Raw genomic sequence first — 27055 nt, forward strand, 5'->3', positions numbered from 1 at the left:
TGCCCCTCTGAACTCTGACTTTCAAGTAAACAAATAAAATCTTAAAAAAAAAAATTATTCTGTATTTGAAAGGCAGAGTGACAGAGAGGGAGAGGGAAAGATCTTCCATCCATTGGTTCACTCCCAGCCAGGTCTGGGTCAGGCTGGGTCTCGCACATGGGTGGCAGTGGCCCAATCTTTTACTACCTTTCCAGGAGCATTAGCAGGAAGCCGGATCTGAATTGGAGGGGACTCAGGCTTCCACATGGGATTCTGTGGCTTAGTGGCTTAACCGGTTGCACCACAACCAGGGGCCCTAGCTGGGCAGCTTCCATACCCCATGTGAGTTATGCAAACAGGAATTCTTTTTAATAAAACACTTACAACAACAAATATTTGCTGAGCACCTATCACTAGGCCAAACCGTATGAATATCTGCCAGATTCTAAAATAAATTAGCAAGGTAAAAGCATTTTATGTGAGAACAAAATTATTTTGGGTTACGTGCCTCTGGTAAAATACACATTTAATGCCACTTGACGGCAAAGGTGACCTGAAAAATAATTTGATAGATCTTGACCCTTAAGGCCCCAGGAATTTTTGTCAGCAAAATTATCCGTCTCCCTCCCGCTCCTCCCTCTTCCCATCAGCGTCAGATGCCCCGGAAGGTTCTGCTGATTCACAGCTTCGGTCGGAAAGAAGGCCCCCCTCAGGGCCAGCCCGGGTTTGCCGCTGCGTTGCTGTGCCCCTAGAGATTCCGCGTTTCTCTAGAGTTCAGCATGTAGTGCTTTCGATATCGACTTTGTCTGTCTTCCCCGAAAACGGGCAGATCTTTAAGAAAAAGGCTGGGAGTCGCTCTTCCCTATGCTGTCGTCTCACCCTGTATATTCATCATAGAAATAGAGATTGCCTCATTAACCTCGGGGTCCTATTTCCCTCCCACTTCAGCAATATGGTCTATTCCATGGGTGGAGAAGGAGGCCAGGTTGCAGGGGTGGGAAGGGAATGGCGTCAGTGTGAGGTCACGCTACATTGTCCCGAATGCCATCTGCACACCGCCGCGACATGAATGCAAATGCAGGATGGAGGGATGCAGCTGGAGGGAAGGCGGAGGCCCGAACGGCGCACCCTACGAGCAAAAGCAGCGCGGGGGCGAGAACAAAGCGGGGAACCTGGCGGGGCGTGGCAGGACACCTGCGCGCGAGCCCAGCGCGCCGGCTGACAGGGAAAGTGCGGCGCAGGGGCCACGCAGAGGCCGGGCGGGATGGGGGCGGGACTTCCGGAAGCCATTTGCCTGAGTGGCAGGGGAACCGGAAGTGGAGGCGCTGCTGCTGGTGCTGGGGCCCGAGGAGGGACGCGCCGGAGCGGGGCCGCCGGGACCGAGGGAGCGACAGACGCGCCACCCGCCGACGCCGCAGCCGCTTGGGGCCCACACGGACCCTCTACCTGAGTGAGTGCATCCAGGATCGCGGGGAACCCGTGGCTTAGAGGTGGGAGTTGGAAGGGGCTGCGAGGGGTTATTGTGAGAGGCCCTCGGCCGCCCCTCCCCCACCCCGTCCCCTCCCCCCGCCCGCCGGCCCGTGGGGGGCCTCGCGCGCGCCCTCTCGCAGGCCCGGCGTTGATCCCCGGCCGCTCGCGTCGCTCGCCCTCCACCGAGACCCTTTCTTCTAGCACCGCAGCCCCGAGCCCGTCGACTTTTCCTCAGCCGCTGGCCGGCGCCGCACCCCGCCTTTGCCTTGGAGCAGCGGCGTGGCGGGGCGGACCGCGCTGGCCGTTCCCCTGTCCCGCACCCCCCGGAGGAGGCCTCTCGGCGCCCTCGGGTCCCTTCGGCCGATTGTCCGCTCCTGCAGGCACGCTGGTTGAGCAGCTCTGGCGGCTCCAGCCCCAGCGGAGCCTTTTCCCTCCATCCCTGAGCCTGCAGCTCCGAGCCGCCTCTCTGGCTCGCCTTGCGCCTTGTCGCAGTTACTCCGTTATTTTTTTACCGAGCGTTCTTCCGTCTCCTTTACAACTCTTGAGAAACTCCTGTTACGGATTCGGAAGGTCCATGTCAGGGTTCGGCAGGGGCTACTTACTTCCTGGAAGGCTGCTGAGTCTAGCATCTCATTTTAGGGATGAGGCCCCGAGAGGCTGGTCCTTTGCCCAAGGTCAGCCAGCTCGGTTGCACCTGCGGCGGTGGTGGGGGGAGGTTTGGGGGCGGTGTTTTCCAGAGGCCTGTCCGTTTACCAGATGAGGTCTTTCTGGTGTGGATGTTTGGTGCATCTGTTGTGTGGTGACTCATTCTGCTTTCCATAGCTCCCAGGCCAGTGTTGCTTTTCATCATTGATATGCAAACCGTAAGGAAAGTGAGCACTTAAGCCTCGGCCTCTTTGTGGCGCCTACCCTGAAATTGTAGGACCGCATTTTGTGCACCCTTAGAATGGGGCTGAGGAGTGAGTGAGAAGCCAAGATGTGTGGAGTCAGGAAAGAGCAAATAGGATTGCCTTGGGAAGGCTTGCGTTGTTGGGTTCTTCGTGGCACCGCGTTCTGACATAAAGGTTGCCTCCTTGTGGGGGAGCAGGGGAGGAGTAGGAAGTCACTGTGGTTTAATTTGTTGGCTCCGGGATTTGATAATAAATTATGGATGTTCTCTACCCCGGACCCACCCACCAGTGCACTGAGCCAGCGTATTCGGGAGTTGGCCCGCCTCCCTCTCCAGAACAACCCTATCAACTCCCCCTGACATTAAACGGAGAGTTTGGGTGTGGATGCAAACGGCCTAAATCTTTGAATTCTTCCTTTTCTGTCTTCCTCCTGGTCCAAACTAAAGAAGCTCCCAACTCAGCTCGAGAATTTTTAATTCTTTGTTGTCGGCACTAGCTTCTGCTTACGTACACTACACTTCGCTGGTGGTACATGCTATTGGGAGGTCTGGTGTTGTATTGTCATAGCCCAAGTTAAGTGGAGATCTAAAATGCAGGGAAATTGTGCCAATCACTTCTCATCTTCCAAGGCAGCTCATTTAAATGGGCAATTTAAGCTTCGCTGAAATATGGCTTCTTGTGGTAAATTAACAAAATTTTTGTTTTTGGACCCTTCATCTTCTCTGTGTTGTGTTTTTCTAACTGAGCCTGCTGTTTGTGCAATCTCAGACATCAGTGACTTGCTGCATGGGGAGATTATTATGAATCAGGAAGGTGAGATGGGAGTCACATCCCTCCCTCTTGGTACTTTGTTTTTTCACTTTTCCACTGTTCTGAAGATGGCCATGTTACAGCATTGCCCTCTACGTGAGGCAGGAAACCCAAAGTCAGCCAGATTTTTGTGACCTACCACAAGCTTCTCTCTGGCTAACCCTGGATTATTTATTTTAGCATAAGAATACAACATTTGGGGGCCAGTGTTGTGGCACAGCAGAGTAAGCCACCACCCGTGACACTGGCATCCCATATGCGCACCAGTTTGAGTCTTGACTCCTCTGCTTCTGAGCCAGCTCTATGCTGATGTGCTTGGGAGAACAGCAGATGATGGCCCAAGTGCTTGATCCCCTGCCACCCACATTGGAGACCCAGATGGAGTTCCTGGATCCTGTTTTTGGCCTGGCCCAGCCGTGGCCATTGAGGTCACTGGGGCATGAACCAGTGGATGGAAGATATTTCTCTGTCCCCCCTCCACTCCTGTAACTCTGCCTTTAAAATAAAATAAATCTTTAAAAAGAATACAACATTTTATTTTCTCTAACTCCTAGAAAAATTGAATCCTCCAGATGCATAGTCCCCTAATTTGTGCATATCTAGAGGAGATGGCCTGGGTTTGTGGATCAGCTTTTCTTTTCCTGGTATTTAAAAATGTTACCAAGTCATAGGCATCAGTAAAACTGAAAGCTACTTTGTACTGTAAGATTTAGATTTGGAAAATAATACAAAATCCAAGTGTCTGAAGGCACAAAGAAGCTAATTTTCACTCAGATGCTATGCCCTTATAGGGAAAGAGGAATGGCCTTGTTTTCGTAGTTAAAAGGGGGAAAAAGACTACTTAATTGGGAATATTTTGTGAGCTTTTCCTAGTTCCACTTGCCTTGTAGTATTAGATAAGGAACATCTTGTTCTTCAGTTTTTCTGTCCATATGCCCTTTTTTTGTCAAGAAATTTAGGATTGAGATGGAAAAGTGTTTTGCTCAGAGTATAAGAATGTCATTAAGATTGGGTAGTATTAATAGAAAACATAGGTGAGGCAATTTAGTAAGTTAGAATTTACACTGTGTAAGATTAACTTCATAGTCTATATATGAAACATGAATTTGTGTGAAGACTTAGATCCCACTCCCAAAATACCTTGTGTACATATAGATGTTCCAAGATCTGAAAAAAATCTGAAATTTGACACACTTAGGTCCCAAACATTTTGAATAAGGGATCCTCAACCTGTCCTGGGTTCAAGTCGCAGCTCTCTTACTTACCAGCTGTACTGGCATGGAGTAGATTCCTTAGATGTCTTTGAGCTTTGGCTTTATTTATTTATTAAATATTTATTTATTTACTTACTTAGAAGAGTTACAGAAAGAGATCTCCCATCTGCTGGTTCACTCCAAATTGCTGCAACACCAGGGAATGGGCTAGGCCAAAGTCAGGAACTCCATTCAGGTCTCCTACGTGGTTGGCAGGGGCCCTAAGCACTTGGACCACCTTCCTCTGCTTTCCCAGGAGCAAGGAGGTAGATGGCAATAATAACTAAGGCTTACATGGGATTGTGGTGTTGCAGCTGTGTCACAACACCAGCCCCTCAGTTTTATTTATTTATTTTTAAAGGTTTATTTTATTTACTTGAAAAATAAAGAGGTAGAGACAGAGAGAAAGGTCTTCCATCCACTGGTTCACTCCCCAAATGGCCGCAACAACTGGGACTGGGCCATTCCAGAGTCAGGCACCAGGAGCTTCTTGCAGGTCTCCCACACAGGTGCAGGGGCCCAAGCACTTGGGCCATCTTATTCTGCTTTCCCAGGCCATAGCAGAGAGCTAGATCGGAAATAGAGCAGCCAGGACATGAACTGGCTCCCATATGGGATGCCGGCACTGCAGGTGGAGGCTTTACCCACTATGCCACAGTACCGGCCCCAATAAATATATCTTTAAAAAAAAAAAAAAAGTAGAGTCTAGGGGCCAGCATTGTGGTGTAGCGGGTTAAGCTGTCATCTGCAGTGCTGACATCCCACGTGGGCACCGAGTCCCTGTTGCTGTACTTCCAGACTCAGAAGAAGCTCCTTGCTTTGACCTGGCACAGCCCTGGCAGTTGTGGCCATTTGGGGAGTGAAACCAGCCTGTGAAAGCCTACCCCCACGCCCACGCCCACGCCCACCCACCCCTCTCCCTCTCTCTGTAACTCTCCCTATCAAAATGAATAAAATGAATTTTTTTTAAAAAAGTAGGATATAGACAGACACCCCCAGTGATCATAAAATTGTGCATTGAAATGTAGGAATGGGCCGGCACTGTGGCGCACCAGTTAAAGCCCTGGCCTGAAGTGTTGGCATCGCATATGGGTGCCGGTTCTAGTACCGGCTGCTCCTCTTCTGATCCAGCTCTCTGCTATAGCCTTTGATAGCAGTAGAAGATAGCCCAAGTCCTTGGGCCTCGGAACCTACATATGGAGACCCGGAAGAAGCTCCTGACTCCTGGCTTCAGATCGGCGCAGCTCCGGCCATTGCGGCCATCTGGGGAGTGAACCAGTGGATGGAAGACCTCTCTCTCTGTCTCTACTTCTCTGTAACTCAAGTCTTTTTTTTTTTTTTTTTTAAGATTTTATTTATTTATTTGACAGGTAGAGTTACAGACAGAGAGAGAGGGAGGCAGAGAGAAAGGTCTTCCATCTGCTGGTTCACTCCCCAAATGGCCGCAATGGCTGGAGCTGCGCCAATCCAAAGTCAGGAGCCCGGTGCTTCTTCCCGGTCTCCCATGCAGGTGCAGGGGCCCAAGAACCTGGGCCATCTTCTGCTATCCCAGGCCACAGCAGAGAGCTGGACTGGAAGAGGAGCAACTGGGACTAGAACTGGTGCCCATGTGGGATGCCGGCGCCGCAGGTGGAGGATTAACCTAGTGTGTCATGGCGCCGACCCGCTGTCTTTCAAATAAATAAAATAAATCTTTAAAAACAGAAATGTAGGAAAAAAATTAGAACTTTATTTTTATTTATTTATTTTTTTTTGACAGGCAGAGTGGACAGTGAGAGAGAGAGAGAGACAGAGAGAAAGGTCTTCCTTTGCCATTGGTTCACCCTCCAATGGCCGCCGCGGCCAGAGCGCTACGGCCGGCGCACCGCGCTGATCCGATGGCAGAAGCCAGGTACTTCTCCTGGTCTCCCATGGGGTGCAGGGCCCAAGCACTTGGGCCATCCTCCACTGCACTCCCTGGCCACAGCAGAGAGCTGGCCTGGAAGAGGGGCAACCGGGACAGAATCCGGTGCCCCGACCGGGACTAGAACCCGGTGTGCCGGCGCCGCAAGGCGGAGGATTAGCCTGTGGAGCCACGGCGCCGGCCAGAACTTTCTTTTATTTTTAATATAATAGTGATAATTTAACATACATATTAACAGTAATTCACATATTTATGTACAAATATGTGTATATTGAGAAATTTCAAATAGATTCTAAGACATTGAACATATTTAGACCCCACTAATCTGAGCCATCCTTCAATCATTTGCTTTACTTTATTTTCTGCTTTTCTATTAGATATTCATTTACCCTCTTTGTATCCACATTGTGAGAAATCTACCTTGTGAGACAGGCCACCTCATTTTGTAGTCAGTGTTAGAAATTTGTCCTGCTGGGGCCAGCATTATGGCATAATAGGTTAAGCCACCACCTGCGCGTTTGAGTCCTGGAGTCCTGGTTGCTCTACTTCCAATCCAGCTTCCCTTCTAATGTACTTAGGAAAGCAATGGAAGATGGCCCAGGAGCTTGGGCCTTTGTATCCACATGGGACTCTTGGCTTCAGCTGGGCCAGCCCTGGCATGTATGGTCATTTGGGGAGTGAACCAGTGGATGGCGGATCTCTTTCTCTCTTTTCCTTTCTCTGTGTAACTCTGACTTTCAAATAAATAGATAAATATAAAAAAATTCATTAATGAGCTCTCAATCTACTTAATATAAGTCTTTCAATTAACTTTTGCCTCACTGATACCTAACATGTTAAGCATTTCTTCAGGTAGGAGAATAAGTGAGGCTATAACTAATGAAATGACTGGATTTTAACAATCTGTTTAGGCCGGCACACCGGGTTCTAGTCCCGGTCGGGGTGCCAGATTCTGTCCTGGTTGCCACTCTTCCAGGCCAGCTCTCTGCTGTGGCCAGGGAATGCAGTGGAGGATGGCCCAAGTGCTTGGGCCCTGCACCCCATGGGAGACCAGGATAAGTACCTGGCTCCTGCCATCGGATCAGCGCCGTGCGCCGGCCGCAGCACGCCGGCCGCGGCGGCCATTGGAGGGTGAACCAACGGCAAAAGGAAGACCTTTTTCTCTCTCTCTCTCTCTCTCTCTCTCTCTCTCACTATCCACTCTGCCTGTCAAAAACTTAAAAAAAAAAAAAAAGAATCTGTTTAAAAAGGTGGGAACTAGACTTTTTCATTTAGTCAATAGAAAATGGAGTTGTATTTTATATTTCTTCACAGAAAAAGTTCTTTGCCCCTTGTGTGTCTTAAGTCCAGGAAGAGCTTTTTGATCTGTATGAAAAGAAGGTACTTTTAAGATTCATTTTTATTAAGGATCATGTCAAATTTAACCTCAATAGCCAAAACTAAACTTAGACTCAAAGAAACTCTTATATATGAAGTATAGAATATGGTGCCAGCACCTGCACACCGGTATCCTTTATAGGCCCCAGTTCAAGTCCTTCCTGCTCCACTTCCAATCCAGCTCCCTGCTAATGCATCTAGGAAAGCAGCAGAGGATGGTCCAAGTGCTTGGGCCCCTGTACCCACGTTGGGGACCCAGACGAATCTCCTGGTTTTAGGTTTTCGATCAGCTCAGCTCTGGCCATCACAGCTTTTTGGGGAGTGAACCTGCAAATGGAAGATCTCTGTCCTCCCCTCTAACTCTGCCTTTCAAATAAATAAATCTCTTTTTTAAAAATGTAGAATGTTTTATTGATTTCAAAACAAAAGCAAAAAAACTCCAAACTGTGTATTTTTCTTTTTTAAGATGAATGAAGGACAGAGATCTTCCATCTTCTGGTTCACTCCCCAAGAAGCCGTTATGCCTGGGACTGGGCCAGGCAGAAGCCAACAGATTCATCCGGGTCTCTAATGTGGGTCCAGGGCCATCTGTTGCTGCTTTCCCAGGCCATTAGTAGAGAGCTGAATTGGAAGTGGAGCAACCAAGACTCCAACCGGTGCCCATTTGGGATGCCAACTTCGTAGTCAATACCTTAATCCACTATGACACAACACCAGCCCCCTTTTATATGGCTATCTTTTAACACGTTAAGTCATTTTCTTTTTCCTTTATACATCTTCAGTTTTTCTGTGCTTTAGATAATGAAACCCCAAACAGATTCTGTAGTCTGATTCGAGCCATGCAGATTCATCTTGAAGTTCTTTATGATTTCTTATATTTTATGTTGTTATACTTAGTTCCATGTTGCATGTACCTTCTGAGTGAAGTGATTAGATCATATGCTCCTTTAGGGAGTCAGTGTGAATTAATTTATGATCAGTGAGCCAGATGTGATGTTACTGAGGTCAGACAAACCTAATTTCAGACCCCCTTCTGTCTGCGCATATTGCCTCAATTCTCTGATTGTTTTCTTCCTTTTGTAGTACTTGAATCAGATATGGGGTTAGCCCTCAGCCTGATTATTTTTATTAGACCTAGTGTCATTTGTACTGAGTTCCATCTGTTTACTTCTGTAATTTGTTTTTTCATGATGGTATGCTTTCATTTCTAAGGCTTGGTACTTGGGATTCTAAAAAACTGTCTTGGAAATCCAGTGTGTTTTGTGTACTCAATGTGAGAGAGAGTGTGTGTGTTGAATGAATATAATTTAATCTTTCAGAGAAAGTTTAACTGTTTGGAGGATAGCAAGAGAAATAAAACCATTGCTCATAGAGAGAATGTTATCTTTTACTCTAAGCAATAGAACTCCACTTTTTTTTTCTTTTTCATTGTTTGCATTTAGAGCCTGATGTATTCTCAAGAGTTGGTTGAAAATAGTTTGGCTTCTTACTTGTCTTTTTAGAAGGCTAGTGCTTCTAATTTTGCTAAATTTTGCTTATTCCTTCTTCCCCACTATCTCATCACCACTATATTTTTTAGTGGAGGGGCCAGCACTGTAGTGCAGTGGATTAAACCTCTGCCTTCAGTGCCGGCATCCCATATCAGAGCACCAGTTTGAGTCCCAGCTGCTCCTCTTCCAAGCCAGTTCCCTGCTGACACACCTGGAAAGAGCCAAGGATGGTCTGAGTGCTTGGGCCCCTGCACCCATGTGGGAGACACAGATGCAGTTCCAGGCTCCTGGCTTTGGCCTGCCCCAGCCCCAGCTCTTGCAGCCATTTGGGGAGTGAACCAGAGAATGGAAGATCTCTGTTTCTGAGTCTCTGTCTCTGTCACAGTACCTTTCAAATAAACAAAATAAATCTGTAAAATAAATGTAAGTGATTTGTCAAAAATATCTAGTAAACGTTTGTCAAAGACCAGTGCCAAAACCTGTGATTAGATTTTATAGTAATTGATTCTATATTTATCTGTGAATTTTAGTAACCTGTGGATTCTAATTGCTGTAGTATATATCTTTTTAAGATTTATTTTATTTATTTGAGAGGCAGAATTACAGAAAGAGGGCAACACAGAGATCTTCCATCCACTGGTTTACTCAGATGGCCACAACATTCGGGGCTGGGCTGTGCTGTGCTGAGCCGGAGCCAGGAGCCAGGAGCTTCATTCAGGATTCCCACATGGGTGGCAGGGGCCCAAGCATTTGGGCCATTTTCCACGGCTTTCCCTGGCACATTAGGAGGGAGCTGGATCGGAAGTGGAGCAGCTGCCACTTGAACTGGCACCTATATGGGATGCCAGCACTGTAGGCAGGGGCTTAACCTGCTACACCACAATGCCAGTCTCTATAGTAATTCTTACATGTGTAACTCCAGCAGTCTAGAAGGTGGTAATACAGATTTCATTGTATTATATAGGTATCTAATTCCTTGTGTGCTTTGGTATTTACAGAAACATACAGTCATGAAAAACTAATGTAGGTATAATATATGTATCAAAAGCAGATTTTAGGACACAGTTAAGACCTGTCTGGAAGTTTAGTGATGCTGTATTTATGAGACTGAAGTGGTCATGTGTGGGATTCATCACTACTGAAAATAAACCCTATTTTTTTAGTTTCTAGGCTAAATGACAGTGAAACAAATGGTTATTTAAAACCTGTCATGTAGTATTTAAGTAAGCGGTAACGAACATTATTATTAAATGAAGCATAACATAGACAATTTTCCTCAGGTGTAGAATGAGCCAAGGAGACTCAAACCCAGCAGCTATTCCACATGCCGCAGAAGATATTCAAGGAGATGACAGATGGATGTCTCAGGTAAGAGGAAGTGCATGTATACTACTTACATGAGATGAGTCTGAAAATTTTTAGAGCCTTTTGACCAAAACTGCAAAGGGATGGTTATAATACTTGTAACTAACAAACTTAATTACTATAAATAAAAATCTAACATTAGAAATATCATACCTGATCCCCATTCTGTTGGAGTTGAGGATGTTCATATAACTTGGTAATTGTCCTCTGGTTAAGATAATTTTTTTAGGATTTTTATTTTGAAGTAATTTCCAAGTTGCACAAATGTTATAATTTTAGAAAGAACTTTTGACATCCTTTACCTAGGTTGATCAATTGTTAACAAATTGTCACATCTGCCTAGTTAGTCCTTCTATATCTATTTGTGTATGTATAAACTGACATCCATTTTTTTTTCTGAACGTTTGAGAGTAAGCTGCACTCATCATTCTCCTTTACCACTCAGCTTTTTTAGCATATTTTCTAAGAAGAAGGACATTGCTTATATAACTTTAGGATAGTTGTTAAAATCAGGTAGGTTAACATTGGTATAATACTATTGCCTAATCCAAAACCATGATCAGATTTCCCCAGTTGACTCAATGATGTTTATAACAATTTTCTTCTCAGTCCAGAATCACATTACATTCAGTTGTTGTGTCTCTTTTTTTCTCCCTTTAATCTGAAACATTTCTTGGCCTTTGTTTCTCATATGAAGGTATAGGCCATTTAATGTGCAATGGCCTTCTGTTTGGATTTATTCCTTTTCTCATAATCAAGATTGATACTGTGTATTTTTTTTTTCCAGGCTATCAATAAAATGATGTGTCTGTAGCACATCACCTAGAAGGCACATGATGTTGGTTTATCTCGTTGGTAATCTTAACTTAGATTGCTTGGTTGAAGTGGTATTGGCTACAACCAGTTCTTATTTATTATAGTATGGATTCATGGATTCTTATTTTATTTTTTGGTTATAATTCATTACCATTCTTACTTTGAAGCTCACATTTTCTCAGTTAGCAAGTGGGATACCTTCTAACTGACCTTTTTGTCATCTTGATGGATTTCATAATTTTCTAGCACTTTATTTCCATCTTTAATATTATTAGCTTTCTTTTGACAAAATGTTATATACTTAACTGCAACTAATTTAATCTGTTTCCAACCATATTACCTCCTCAAAATAACAGGTTCTATATAACTAATTAAGTCCTCAAAGTTTAATGTGCTAGTGGATTATGATTCTATTAAAATCCTCATAATTGGATAGTATTCTCTGTGTTTTTTTTTTTGTTGTTGTTTCTGTTTTTTGTTTTTTCTTTTAGCTTTACAAATTCATCTGTCAACTAGCTTATTTTGAGTGGCACTATTTTTTTGAACTGTTTTTTTCTCTTATGGGTCAGTTGCCTTGGTTATACTTACTAGGTTACATTTTTTAAAAAGTTAAGGGAGCTGGCATTTGGAGCAGCAGTTAAAGATCCCCTCATCCCATGTCAGAACGCCTGGCTCTGCTGTCAGTTCCAGCTTAAGCTTTGAGTCTGGAATTCCACTCCAGTTTCCCTGGTGGATGATAGGGGCGCAAGTACTTGGACCATGTTCTGCTTTCCCAGGCTCATTAACAGGGAGCTCGATTGGAAATAGATCAGCCAGGACTCAGACTGGCACTCATATGTGCTACTGGCATCACAGGTGGCAGCTTAATTTGATGCGCCATGCCACTGGCCTCAGTTTTCATTCTTTAAATAGCACCCACTGCTATATATGAAAATACCACATTTGATTTGCTCATTTTCTCATTGATGGCCATTTAGGCCATTTTTACCTTTATTAAAAGTATTAACTAAACCTGGCTGCCTTGGTTGTTCCTTACTTGTTAACAGAATTTATATAATGAACACTGGCTGAAAAAAAGATAGTTATGTTAGAAAAACAGATCTAGATATTGAAATAAATTGTTTTAAAACTTATCATGATAAGAATTAAAATATAAGATAGTTCTAAATCTTGGTTTCTAAATACTGTGTCCAGTGAAAGGAACTGGGAGTCCTTGAAGAATTGGTTGATTCTACAGCTGAAGCATGGAAAAATAAAAGATGAACTTAGCCTATATTGTAATAAAAGAAAATAAGGAAGAAGAGGGGAGAAAGGTGGATAAGAATGTCACTAGCAAGGTGTCTCCTGTGATGTATGACATAGAGGGTATCTGAAACTGGTTCATCTCATTGATGATAATTTTGATCTCTTGGAACCAGCCTGAAAGAGCACCCAAAATGTGACACTAGAAAAGTTGATAATATCATATTTTTGGCTTATAACCCAAAGAATGACTTAGATGCTCGTGAATCCTCACTTCCATAAATACTTAATTGAATGAATAAGCAACAGGGATAAGTTGCATCTAAATATATAAAATGTGAGTTTTTTTTTTTTTAAGATTTATTTATTTATTTATTTATTTATTTATTTTTGACAGGCAGAGTGGACAGTGAGAGAGAGACAGAGAGAGAAAGGTCTTCCTTTGCCGTTGGTTCACCCTCCAATGGCCGCCGCTGCAGCCGGCGCACCGCGCTGATCCGATGGCAGGAGCCAGGAGCCAGGTGCTTTTCCTGGTCTCCCATGGGGTGCAGGGCCCAAGCACCTGGGCCATCCTCCACTGCACTCCCTGGCCATAGCAGAGAGCTGGCCTGGAAGAGGGGCAACCGGGACAGAATCCGGCGCCCCGACCGGGACTAGAACCCGGTGTGCCGGCGCCGCAAGGTGGAGGATTAGCCTATTGAGCCACGGCGCCGGCCCAAGATTTATTTATTTATTTGAAAGGCAGAGTTAGAGAGGCAGAGAGAGAGAGAGAGACAGAGAGGTCTTCCATCACTCTCCAAATGGCCACCAGAACTGCGTCGATCTGAAACTAGGAACCAGGAGCTTCTTTTGGGCCTCCCATGCAGGTGTGGAGACCCAAGGGCTTGAGCTATTTTCTACTGCTTTCCCAGGCGATAACAGAGAACTGGATTGGAAGAGGAGCAGCTGGGACTAAAACCAATGACCATATGGGATGCTAGCACCGCAGACCGGGACTTTAACCTGCTGAGCCACAACGCTAGCCCCTAAATATGTGTTTTTAAGTTTTACATATGTATGTATACTTGAGAGAGTCAGAGATTACTTCTCTCTATTGGGGTACTCTCCAGATGGCCACAATAGCTGGTACTGGGCCAGTCTGGAGTCAGGAGCCAAGAACTCCATCAGTCTCCCATGTGAGTGGTAAGTTCCCAAGCTTTTGAGTCATCATCCTCTGCTTCCCAGGCACATTAGCGGGAAGCTGGATCAGAAATGGCAGTAGGACATAACCACAGATAACTGCAGTAGGGGATATAGCTGTCCCAGTTGGGGTCTTAACCTGCTGTACCACAACACCTGTCCCATTTGCAGAATTTTACTTACTGTGGAAGGAAAAGAGGAAAAGAAAACCATCAGTAGACCTCTCACGATAATCACTACCAAAAGTAAATCCACTGAAGAATATGAAAATTGGTGGACACAAGTGTTTGGGCCATAGTTAGGATACCACTTAGGGTGATGCCTGTATCCTGAATCAGTTCCTGGGTTTGAGTCCTGGCCCCACTTACCGTTCCAGCTTCCTGTTGGTGAACACTCTTGGAAGCAGTGGTCATGGCTGAGGTGACTGGATTTCTGCCACTAAAGTGGAAGGCCTACATTGAATTCCAGGTTCTGACTGGTGTGACCTAGCTCTAGCTGTCTTGGGCATTTGCGTAGTGAACCAGCAGATGGAGGATCTCTTAGCTCTTTGCCCTTCAAATAGTGATAAATAAATAAAGTTTGTAAAATATGTCCCAGAATGAACATTTTTAAAAATTAAACTGGTAGATGTAACGTTAAGGAGAAACCATACAGTATTTGCCCAGCCTCAGAGGATGTTCCTCTGCATTACTTTGGTGATTTTACATACAGCCGTATACTTCTTATGTTCCTGCTTCTAGCAGATGCAGCTTAATTTTCCTCACCTTTAGTGTAGACTGGTTTTTGTTTATGGCTCCTAACAAACAGAATATGAAAAATAACGTTTCATTGGAGAACCCTGGCAAATGATCAGTGGAGAACCCTGGCAAATGATCAGTGTCAACATCATTATTAATAAGTCACAGTGATACCATGTACCTGCTGAAAGGATGCAACAAGGAGGGCATATTATCTCTGTGGCAGTCTTTAAAAAAAAAAGATGATGATCTTAGTCTGTGCTTGAGGAAAAATCAGACCCAAATTGAGGGCTGTTCTATAAACCACCTGACCAGTACTCATCAAAGATGCCAAAGATGGATGCCAGTTCAAGTCCCAGGTGCTCCACTTCCAATCCAGCTCCATGATAATTTGCCTGGGAAAACAGCAGAAGATGGCCCAAGTGCTTGGGCTCCTGCACTTACCTGGGAGACCTGGAAAAGGCTCCTGGCTCCTGGCTTTGGGCTGGCCCAGCTCCTGCTGTTGTGACCATTTGGGGGCTGAACCAGCAGATGGAAGATTCTCTCTCTTTCTGCCTCTCCCGCTCTCTTTCTGTAACTTGACCTTTCAAGTAAATAATTAAACCTTCAAGAATAAAAAAGGTTGGGGGCCGGCGCTGTGGCGAAGTGGGTTAAATGCCCTGGCCTGAAGCACCGGCATCCCATATGGGCACCGGTTCAAGACCTGGCTGCTCCACTTCCGATCCAGCTCTCTGCTATGGCCTGGGAAAGCAGTAGAAGATGGCCCAAGTCCTTGGGTCCTGGTACCCACGTGGGAGACCTGGAAGAAGCTCCTGGCTCTTGGCTTCGGATCTGCGCAGTTCTGGCCGTTGGGGCCAGTTGGGGAGTAAACCATTGGATGGAAGACCACTCTCTCTCTCTCTCTCTCTGCCTCTCCTCTCTCTGTGTAACTCTGACTTGTAAAAAAAATCTTTAAAAAGAATAAAAAAGATGTCAAACTGGAGTGGGTATTTAGTCTAATGGTTAAGACTATGTCCTGTATTGAAGTACCTTGGTTCAGTTCCCAACTCTAGTTCCTGAATTCAGCTTCCTATTAATGGAGCCCCTCAGAAGCAGTGGTGACAATGAAGTAATTGGGTTCCTGCTACCCATTTAGAAGACCTGGATTACATTCCTGGCTTTGGCCCAGCTCAGTCCTGTCTATTGTGGGCATTTGGGAAGTGAACCAGTGGATGGGCGTTCTGTCTCTGCTTCTCAGATCAGTTTTTAAATAGTCAGTCATGAATGACAAAGACCATGAAGCTGTCCCAGATTAGAAGAGACTGAGAAGACATGATGGCTAAATGTAACATGGTATCCTGAATTGGTTCTGGGAACAGAAAAAGGATATTTCTGGAAAAATTGGTGAAAGCTAAATAAACTAGTTGATAGTGTTTTTCAATATTACTTTATTTCTGATAAATGTGTCATGTTTATGGAAGATACTAACTATGAAGAAAGTTGAGTGGTATATGGAAGTACTCATACTTATCTTTAAAACTCATCTATAGATCTAAAATTATTTTGGGGCCAGTGTTGGGGCATAATGGATAAAGATAATACCTGCAGGCCGGCACCGCGGCTCAGTAGGCTAATCCTCCGCCTTGCGGCACCAGCACACCAGGTTCTAGTCCCAGTCGGGGCGCCGGATTCTGTCCCGGTTGCCACTCTTCCAGGCCAGCTCTCTGCTGTGGCCAGGGAGTGCAGTGGAGGATGGCCCAAGTGCTTGGGCCCTGCACTCCATATGAGACCAGGGTAAGTACCTGGCTCCTGCCTTCGGATCAGCGCGGTGCGCCGGCCGCAGCGCGCTGGCCGTGGTGGCCATTGGAGGGTGAACCAACGGCAAAGGAAGACCTTTCTGTCTGTCTGTCTCTCTCACAGTCTAACTCTACCTGTTTAAAAAAAAAAAAAAATGCCTACAACACCCACATCCCATATGAGTGCTGGTTCACGTCCCAGTTGCTCCACTTCCTATCTGGCTCCCTGCTAATGGGCTGGAAAAAGCAGCGGAAGATAGCCCCAGTGTTTGGGCCCCTGCCCCACCATGTGGGAGACCTGGAAGAAGTTTGGCTCCTGGTTTTAGCCTGGCCATCTGGGGAGTAAATCAACTGATGGAAGATTTCTCTTTCTCTGTCTCTGTCTCTGTCTCTCTCTCTGTCTCTCTCTCTCTCTCTCAAATAATCTAGGGACTTGTGTTGTGGCCTGATGTGTTAAACCACTTTGCAACTCCAGCATCCTAAATGATCTGTAGTTTTTAAGTCCTAGCTTTTCCACTTCTGAGCCAGCTCCCTGCTAATGCATCTGGAAAAACACTGGAAGATGATTTAAGTCCTTGGGCTCTTGCGCTCATGTGGGATACCCAGATGAAGTTTCTAACTCCTGGCTTTTGCTCTCTGTAACTCTGCCTTTCAAATAAATATTTTAAAAGAAATCTTTTCAAAAAATTATTTCAAAGTAAAACTTTTTTAAAAAGGAAAATGTAAAACTGTCATGATTAAACCTCTCTAAACCCTTTGTGGTACCTGTGAAGTAACCTTGTACAGGGAATTTGTTCCAGGACTCCCCTAAATACTAAAATCCATGAATGCTCAAGTCCTTTATATAAAATGTCACATTTAGGGCCATTGTTGTGGCATAGCAGGTTAAACTACCACTGATTGCAACATCAGCATCCCATATTGGAGTGCTAGTTTGAGTCTTGGCTGCTCTGCTTCTGATCTGCCTCCCTGCTAATATGCCTGGGAATACAGTGAAAGACAGCCCAGTACTTGGGCCCCTGCACCCACTTGGTAGACTTAGATGGTATTCTAGTGCCTGGCTTTGGCCTGGCCTGGCCTGGCCTTGGCCATTATAATATTTGGAGATTGAACTAGTGGATGGGGGATCTCTTTCTGTTTCTTTATTTCAGATAAATAAGATAAATTCTGATAAATAAAATGGCATAATGTGCACATCCTCTTGTATACTTTATATTGTTTGTTTGAGAGGTAGACACACATACACAGCTCTCATCTACTGGTTCACTCCCCAGATACCCACAACAGCCAAACTGGGATCCAGGAACTCAATCTAGGTCACCCATATGTGAACAGGAACCTAATTACTTGAGCTGTCACCATTACCTCCCAGGGTATGTGTTAGCGGAAAGCTGGGGTAAGGAGCTAGAACTGGGAATCAAATCCAGGTATTCTGAAGTGGGATGCTGATATCTTAACCACTAGACTGAACACCCACTCCAAATAGTAATCCTTTAGTATCAATATATAGTTAGTGTTCAAATTCACTGTCTAATTTTATTTTTTGTGGTGCTTTTGAATCAATCCAAACAATTTATTAAACTTCTTTTTATTTAAATTTCTTTTTCCTCTCCTTCTGCCACCACTTCTCAAATTTACATTTTTTTTTAAAATACAACTGTTTGACCTATAAAATCAGAGTACCTGGATTCTATACCCAGTTCTGACTACTGTCTCCAGCTTCCTGTTAATACATACCCGAAGAGGCAGCAGATGATGGCCCAAGTATTTGGGTTTCTACCACCCACATAGTATTCCCAGCTCTGGGCTCTGAGCCTGACCGAACCCCAACTGTTGTGGGCATTTGGGTAGTGTACCGATGAGTAGGAGCTTGCTTGCTCTCCATGTGTCATAAATAAAACAGCAGAACAAACATTAAGAGTTACACACTGAAGTTTTTAAAGGATTTTTTGATAGATGAATAGAATAAATCTCATTTTCAGTTGTAACTTGTGCCTTTAAAACTGAGAGGCATTCCAGGACTTGGTTACTGTTTATAAACCTGGTTTCCACTGAACAGTATTGAGTCCTTGTTTACTAAAGTCTCACACTTGGAAGTTAACAGGCATTTTCAAAGTCCATATTTAAAACACCCAAAGTACATGGATCTTGATTGGATCCTAGTTCAAAAAACAAGTAAAGGGGCAGACATTTGATCTAAAGGCTAAGCTACCAGTTGGGACACCCACATCTCAGTGCTTGGATTTGAATCTCAGTGGTGTTCCTGTTTCCAGCTTCTTGTTAGCATGCATTTTGGAAAACAACAGTGGTTGAGTCCCTACCACCTACTTGGGAGACCCGGATTGATCTTTGACCTGGCCCAGCCCCAACTCTTATGGGCATTTGGGAAGTGAACCAGTGGGTAGGAGCTCTCTCTCTGACTCTCAGCTGAATAAATGAAATAATAATTTAAGAAAAAGAGTGGTCTGCACAGTGGGTTAAACCACTGCCTTCAGCACTGGCATCCCATCCCATATGATTGCTGGTTCGAGTTCCATATGTTCCACTTCTGATCCAGCTCCCTGCTAGTGGGTCTGGGAAAGCAGTGGAAGATGACCCAAGTGTTTGAGCCCCTGTACCCATGTGGGAGACCCAGATGAAGCTGGCTTTGACATGGCCTAGCCCTGGCTGCTGCAACCATTTGGAGAGTGAACTAGCAGATGGAAGATCGATCTCTCTGCTCTCCTCCTCTCTGTAACTGCCTTGCAAATAAATATTTTAAAAGTTCTCAAAGATGTAGCAGTTTATTTAACTTTGGAACAATTGGAAAGAATAAATATGGATTTAATATTGGATGTTACAAGATTGTCAGGTTCTTAGATATGGTAGTAGTTTATGGGTTTTTAGAAAAATGTCATTAATAGATGAATGCTGAAATAGAGATGAAGAATCAGTCATTTTTGCAAGTTAACTTCAAATGGTTCAGCAAACGCATACACAGAAATAGAAATAAAGCACAGGAGGAAGGCTTTGGCCCAGTGTTTAAAACACCTTCATCCCAGGGTCTGGGAATGTGGCATAGCGGGTAAAGCCACTGCCTGTGACACTGGCATCCTGTGGATGCCAGTTGTGTCCCAGCTGTTCCACTTCCAATCCAGCTCCCTGTTAAATGGACTGAGAAAAGCAGTGGAAGACAGCCCAAGTGCTTGGGCCCTACCAGCAATGTGGGAGACCCAGATGAAGCTCCTGGCTTTGGGCTGGCCCAGCCATAGCTGTTGCATGCATCTGGGGAGTGATGTGAGATTCTGTCTTTCAAATAAATAAATCTTAAAAAAAAAAAAAAAAAAAAAAAGACACCATCATCCCATATTGCAGTGCCTGGGTTAAACATCAGTGGGACTCCAACTTCCTGCTAATGCAGAAGACAGTGATGCTAGGTTCCTACTACCCACATGGCAGACCTGGATTGAGTTCCTGTTCCCAGCTCCCAGCTTTGACTTCTGCCCCAACCAGGGGGCCATTAAGGTCATTTAGGGATTGGATCAGGATTAGGAGTACTTTGATCTCTGCCTGTCAAATAAAAGGAAAACAGGTCACTAGCATTGTGGTGCAGTGGGTTAAATCACCACTTGGGATGCCTGCATCCCGTATTGGAATCCCTGGTCTGAGTCCTGGCTACTTAGCCCTCTCTATCTGGCTTCCTGCTAATGCACCTGGGGGCAGCAGATGACGGCCTGAGTACTCACGTTCCTGCCACCCATGTGGGAGATCTAGATAGAGTTCCTGTACTCTGGCTTCAACTTGGCCCATCCCTGGCTTTTTTGGGCATTTGGGAAGTGAACCAGTGAATGGAAGATCTCTGTCACTATGCCTTCCAACTAAATAATTAAAATCCTTAAAAGGAAACCTGGGAAAATTTTATTCATTGTAGATGTATAGGTATTTGTTGAACTTTTACAACTTTTCTATATACTTGAAATTTTCCTAATAAAAATTTGAGGAAATGATACACTTTTTAAAATTTATTTTATTTTATTTTATTTTGACAGGCAGAGTTAGACAGTGAGAGAGACAGAGAGAAAGGTCTTCCTTCCGTTGGTTCACCCTCCAAATGGCCGCTGCGGCTGGCACGCTGAGCCGATCTGAAGCCAGGAGCCAGGTACTTCCTCCTGGTCTCCCATGCGGGTGCTGATAAACTTTAAACTATGTTAAGTGTATTTTTGTATTCTGGTTTTCTTGAACATGTTGAAGTGATGAATATGGTAAGAGTAAGAAGAAAATTCTAACAGTTAATTGCAGAATGAGAATAATAAGCTTTACAGAGAGCCCCTCCAGAAAGGTGTAACAACAGTAACTGGTTGGACAACTTTTTTTTTCTAGGATGAGAAATCTCATAGGGAAAGAAATGCCAGTTTCTAATTTTTCTTCTTCCTTCAAATTAGCACAACAGATTTGTCCTGGATTGTAAAGACAAAGAGCCTGATGTCCTGTTTGTGGGCGACTCCATGGTACAGTTAATGCAGCAGTATGAGGTAAGGATGGCAGGGGTGAGGGGACTCCTGGCTATGTAAATTCTGAACTGAACCTGCAGACATAAGCATGAGAGCCTATAGTGGGCTCTTCTGGATCTTTTTTGATTTAGGCATTCTTCGCAAGGATACTTGAAAGAAAAGATGGCTTTATTTCTTTTTGACTGCAGCATTCTAAATGTCTTCATCTGGTTTCTGTTCTGCCGTGTTCCTTTGAGTAGTTAAATAGGGATTGACATTGTGGTACTGCAGGTTAAGCCTCTGCTTGGGATGCTTGCATACCATATTGGAGTGCCTGGTTTGAGTCCAAATTACTACGTGCTTCTGATTCACTGCATCCTCTAATGGCACCTGGGAGGCAACATGGGAAACCTGAGTAGAGTTTCTGGCTCCTTCCTTCAGCCTAGCCTTGGCATCTAGGGAGTAAACCAGCAGATGAGATCTCTCTCTGACTTTGTTTATCCCTCTCTCTCTAACTCTGCCTTTCAAATAAATACATCTTTTTTTAAAAAAGCCATCTCCAAAGCCTTTTTTTCTAAAGATTTATTTTTTTTATTTATTTGGAAGAATTACAGAGAGAGAGAGATATCTTCCATTTGTTGGTTGACTCCCCAAATGGCTGCAGCTATGCCAGGCCGAAGCCAGGAGCCCGGAGATTTTTCTGGGTCTCCCATATGGGTGGCAGGGACCCAAGCACTTGGGTCATCTTCCACTGCTTTCCCAGGTGCATTACGAGGGAGCTGGATTGGAACAGTCGGGTCTCGAACTGGTGCCCATATGGGATGCCAGCATCGCAGGTGGTGGCTTAACTTGTCATGCCACAATGTCAGCCCCTTTCCAAAGCTTTTTCAACAGTGAGTGGCACAATATTTGCAGAGTTACGTTTGAATACAGAAAAAAAATAGTTGGGGCTGGCATTGTGATATCACACCCCACAATACCAGCATCCCAAGTGGGTGCCGGTTCAAGTTATAGCTGCTTCACTTTTGATCCAGCTCCCTGCTAATGCACCTGGGAAAGCAGCAGAAGGTGGCCCAAGTGATTGGGCCTCTGCACCCATGTGGGAGACTAGAATGAAGTTACTGGCTCCTGGCTTTGCCTGGCCCAACCCCAGGCATTGCAGCCATTTGGGGAGTGAATCAGCAGATAGAAGACCTCTCTATCTTCTAACTCTGCATTTCAAATAAATGAAATCTTAAGTGTTACTTCAGATGAAGATTTGTTTCCTACTAATTGTAGCCTAACTAACTCGTTTTTCTCTTCAGATATGGCGAGAACTTTTTTCCCCACTTCATGCACTGAATTTTGGAATTGGGGGAGATACAACAAGACATGTTTTGTGGAGACTAAAGAATGGAGAGCTGGAGAACATTAAACCTAAGGTAAAAATAAACATTTTTCTAGAAGAATATTGTTAATATTGGCTCTTTTTTAAGTAGTTAAATTGTGTGAAACTGGTAGTAAAGCATTGCTTCTTTAAAGCACTGTTTCGCTGTTGCTATTCATCTCATGCCCCTGTAGGGCCAGTGATATTGTCATTGCTTAAGAACACAAAGTATTTATCTAATTAAGAAACCAGCATGTTGTTTGTCTGGGTTGTATTTTTAATTATTGTAATTATCTGCTTCAGTTGTGGGAAGAGATTTGATGTTAATGAAGTGTGCTATTCTGTGGAATGCATGGATCTGGGGCTGTGAGGGGGAAACTGCTCATAGGTGGGCCATGGGAGCCGTGCCATGATTCACTTGAGGAAGTAATTTGGATCTGTTTGACCTTATAAACAAATCAGTAATCTGGGTCTCCAAGTTATTCTAAAGAAAATTCAGAGCAGAAAATTATCTCTATCCAGAACACTATCATATAAACTTCCTGAGTTGGCACAGTGTCTGTTTTTTCAAATTTGGGGGAAAAAAACACAAAGCTGAATCACTGATAAAAGTTACTTTTTTGAAAGTATGTTTTCTTTGCCTTTCTAATAGAAAAAATTGTCTCTGTACCTTTCTTTGGGGACAAAGTAGGAAGTTACTTTGTTGGGTCATACAAGTATAATAAAATGTATGCATCTTAAATGATAGCAAAATTGTAAAGTGATTTTTTTTTTTAAGAGCAAAATGTTAAAACTGCATCCCACCTCTATCCTGTGACTTCTTTGAGTGCAGCATAACATCCGTATCACTCCCTTTGCTATTTCATTATTATAGATGACACTTCTAACGAGGGTGACCAAGTCTTTATAATGGGAGTGGTAAATATCTTCCCCCAGATTTAGATGTTATTTATATAAATTTTTTTTTTACATACAGAAGATTTTAGTTTATACAGTTGAATTCATTAATCTTTTTTGTATAATTTTTGGATTTGGAGAGGTTAGCATCAAACTCTATGATGAGAGAATTCTTCCTTATTTCCTTCTAGTATCATCTTGCCACTTAGATGTTAATCTTTTTGGACTTTATCCTGATATGTGAGATAAGGTATGAATCAGTGTTTTAAGATAGCTACCCAGCTGCACTTAACAAATATCATTCGAAAAATTGATCTTTCTTTTTTTGATTTTTGAAATAAAATTTCAATCTAAATGTTGGACATTTCCTTTATCACTAGATACTTACCTTCTTTTCTTCCTTCAATTACAGGTCATTGTTGTCTGGGTAGGAACAAACAACCATGAAAATACAGCAGAAGAAGTAGCAGGTGGAATCGAGGCCATTGTTCAGCTTATTAATACAAGGCAGCCACAGGCCAAAATCATTGTATTGGTATGTAGTCTTTGTTATATTTAAGTTAGCTAAGGACTCTGTTTAGAAGTGTGTCACTCATGGGCGCTGGGTTCTAGTCCTGGTTGCTCCTCTTCCAGTCCAGCTCTCTGCTGTGGCCCAGGAGGGCAGTGGAGGATGGCCCAAGTGTTTGGGCCCCTGCACCCGCATGGGAGACCAGGAGGAAGCACCTGGCTCCTGGCTTCGGATCAGTGCAGCGCCAGCCGTTGTGGCCATTTGGGGGGTGAACCAACGGAAGGAAGACCTTTCTCTCTGTCTCTCTCTCTCACTAACTCTGTCCAAAAAAAAAAAAAAAGGTGTGATCACTCACTGAGGAGTACAGTTGTGGGGTGGAAGCAGTGTATGGTACCTCTGTTGACCTCTTCTCTCATAGATATATGAGACTATATTAATAAACTATATATCTCTCATATATATGTCTCATCGTTTCCCATACCATCTGGGAGATCATCTTTTTTCTTATCCTTGTTTAGAAGTGTGGAAATCTTTTGTTGCCTCACGTACCCTTTTTTAAAGATCTGTTGGTAAAAATTACGTGAGATTTGCCAGAACCATGAGTCTGTTTTTCCTGAGTTTGGATCAAGTTAGGTGTGTGGTTCTGTTGCATTGTTGGTATTTTATAGGTGGTGAACTTAATCTTACTCCTAATGGAAAGTGCTACCCTTTCTTACTATTTTTTTTATTTTTAATTAAAAAAAAATTTTTTTTGACAGGCAGAGTTAGACAGTGAGAGAGAGTTATAGACAGTGAGAGAGACAGACAGAAAGGTGTTCCTTCCGTTGGTTCACTCCCCTTATGGCCGCCTCGGCTGGCGCTGCGCTCATCCAAAGCCAGGAGCCGGGTGCTTCCTCCTGGTCTCCCATGTGGGTGCAGGGACCCAAGCACTTGGGCCATCCTCCACTGCCCTCCTGGGCCACAGCAGAGATCTGGACTGGAAGAGGAGCAACCGGGACAACTACCCGGCGCCCCAACTGGGACTAGAACCCGGGGTGCCGGCGCTGCAGGCAGAGGATTATCCAAGTGAGCCACGGCACCGGCCCTACCCTTTCTTACTATTAAAGCATTAATTATTTGTGGTCTCAGAAAGGAACCACTGTCTTATTTCAGTATAAAAGTAGCTGTCCGTATTTGTAGCTCAACTTGAAGCATTTATTTAACAAAATGTAATATGCAAAAGTATTTCAAAAAGTTCATGGAAAATGAAATTAAAAGACATATTTGTTTTGGTGCAAAAACCTGGAATCCATGAATAGTTTTTCACAATACACATTTTCCATAAACTCTCTGAAGACCCCTTGTATATGTGGTTCCTTAATGAGATAGTGTTAAGCAGCTATTTACTCAACAAACGAGAGTAACTGTGTACAAAGTATTATCCTAGGTCCTGAGTATACAGAAATGAGTAAGACAGTCCCTCTCAAGGAGCCCATAGTCTAGTGGATGGAGACAGCAATAAAAGGAAAATTATTATGCTATATGCACATGGCAGTAAGAGGAGAACGTGAATGTTTTAGACATGAAAGTTGACAACTTAATGTGCTTTAAAGAATTCATTGGTCTCCAAGCTAATGAAGGAAAGAAGATAGATACCGCAAATGATGTAAAAAATGATTAAAGGCTTGTACTTGTACATGTTTGTTAGGTGAGCAGAGGAAGCTGTATAAAGTTTGAGGCTAGAATGGTTGGAAGAAAGAGGGCTAGCCAGGTCACATAGGAGTTTGTTAGGGAGTTCGGATTTTATCGTGCAGGTGCTAGGGAGCCAGTTCTTATTTTTTTTTTATTAATATAGTCCTTATTTGTTTTGTTGATGTATTTATTTATATCCTGCCTCCTCTCTCTCTGCCTCTCCCTCTCTGTGTAACTCTGACCTTCGAATAAATAAGTAAATCTTAAAAACAAAAACAAAAAAATATTTATATCTTGCCTTACTCCAGAATGGATTATATTGTGGTTATTTTTTTTTTTTTTTTTTTTTTTTTTTTTTTTTTTTTTGACAGGCAGAGTGGACAGTGAGAGAGAGAGACAGAGAGAAAGGTCTTCCTTTGCCGTTGGTTCACCCTCCAATGGCTGCCGTGGCTGGCGCGCTGCGGCCGGCGCACTGCGCTGATCCGAAGGCAGGAGCCAGGTGCTTTTCCTGGTCTCCCATGGGGTGCAGGGCCCAAGCACTTGGGCCATCCTCCACTGCACTCCCTGGCCACAGCAGAGAGCTGGCCTGGAAGAAGGGCAACCCGGACAGAATCCGGCGCCCCGACTGGGACTAGAACCCAGTGTGCCGGCGCCGCAAGGCGGAGGATTAGCCTAGTGAGCCGCGGCGCCGGCCTATATTGTGGTTAGAGTGCAGTGGAGGATGGCCCAGGTGCTTGGGCCCTGCACCCCATGGGAGACCAGGAAAAGCACCTGGCTCCTGGCTCCTACCATCGTATCAGCGCGGTGCGCCAGCCGCAGCACGCCGGCCGCGGCGGCCATTGGAGGGTGAACCAACGGCAAAGGAAGACCTTTCTCTCTGTCTGTCTCTCTCACTGTCCACTCTGCCTGTCAAAAAAAAAAATCTACTTCTCAGGTACAGCAGCTGGTACATAGTAGTTCAGGAAATATTTGTATGAATATTGCTGAATAAATCTTTTTCATCAGTATTCTTTGTTTCAAGCAGATTTTTAAGCTTTATATACAGAGGTGTCAATTATAGTGTTAATGGTACTAAAAACATTGTAAATAGTGAACGACATAAATGATTATACAAGTGTACCTCAAAAAGTACAAAATTCATATTATGATAAAACTGCACATGTAGTTCAAAATTGTTTTATGTCAAAATAAACATCTTTAATTATGTTTTTATGTTTTGTTGTTGTTGTTTTTTTTTTGTTTTGTTTTTTTTTTTTTTTTGGACAGGCAGAGTGGACAGTGAGAGAGAGAGATAGGAGAAAGGTCTTCCTTTTTGCCGTTGGTTCACCCTCCAATGGCTGCCGTGGCTGGCGCGCTGCGGCCGGCGCACTGCGCTGATCCGAAGGCAGGAGCCAGGTACTTACCCTGGTCTCATATGGAGTGCAGGGCCCAAGCACTTGGGCCATCCTCCACTGCACTCCCTGGCCACAGCAGAGAGCTGGCCTGGAAGAAGGGCAACCCGGACAGAATCCAGCGCCCCGACTGGGACTAGAACCCGTTGTGCCGGCGCCGCAAGGCAGAGGATTAGCCTAGTGAGCCGCGGCGCCGGCCTAATTATGCTTTTTTTTTTTTTTTTTAAATATTATTTGAAAGGCAATGTGACAGATTTGTCTTTTTTATTATTATTTATTTATTTGAAAGGCAGAGTTAGAGTGGCACAGGCAGAGAGAGAGGTCTTCCATCCACTGGTTCACTCCCATATGTGCCGCAACGGCCAGAGCTGTGCTGATCTGAAACCAAGAGCTTCTTCTGGGTTTCCCATGCAGAAACAGGGACCCAATGACTTGGGCCATCTTCCATTGCTTTCCCAGGTCATAGC

At 44.2% G+C, this 27055-nt stretch overlaps 1 protein-coding gene across 2 annotated transcripts in view; it reads left to right on the forward strand.

Annotated features, from left to right (window-relative positions):
* The first annotated feature begins 1303 nt into the window (after positions 1–1303).
* The window catches only part of PAFAH1B2 (platelet activating factor acetylhydrolase 1b catalytic subunit 2), a 33271-nt gene continuing 7519 nt past the window's right edge, over positions 1304–27055 (forward strand). The window contains exons 1-5 of one of the 2 annotated variants that reach the window (XM_008260907.5): positions 1304–1469; positions 10453–10540; positions 20708–20797; positions 22060–22176; positions 23431–23553. In XM_008260907.5, the coding sequence (XP_008259129.1) occupies positions 10460–10540; positions 20708–20797; positions 22060–22176; positions 23431–23553 (411 nt within the window). In that variant the 5' untranslated portion in view covers positions 1304–1469; positions 10453–10459. The remainder of the gene's footprint in view (positions 1470–10452; positions 10541–20707; positions 20798–22059; positions 22177–23430; positions 23554–27055) is intronic. The other variant, XM_002708388.6, reaches the window with a different exon arrangement.

Source organism: Oryctolagus cuniculus, chromosome 1 (assembly GCF_051225735.1).
Source record: "Oryctolagus cuniculus isolate XC-2025 breed Fujian yellow rabbit chromosome 1, ASM5122573v1, whole genome shotgun sequence".
Lineage (NCBI taxonomy): Eukaryota > Metazoa > Chordata > Mammalia > Lagomorpha > Leporidae > Oryctolagus > Oryctolagus cuniculus.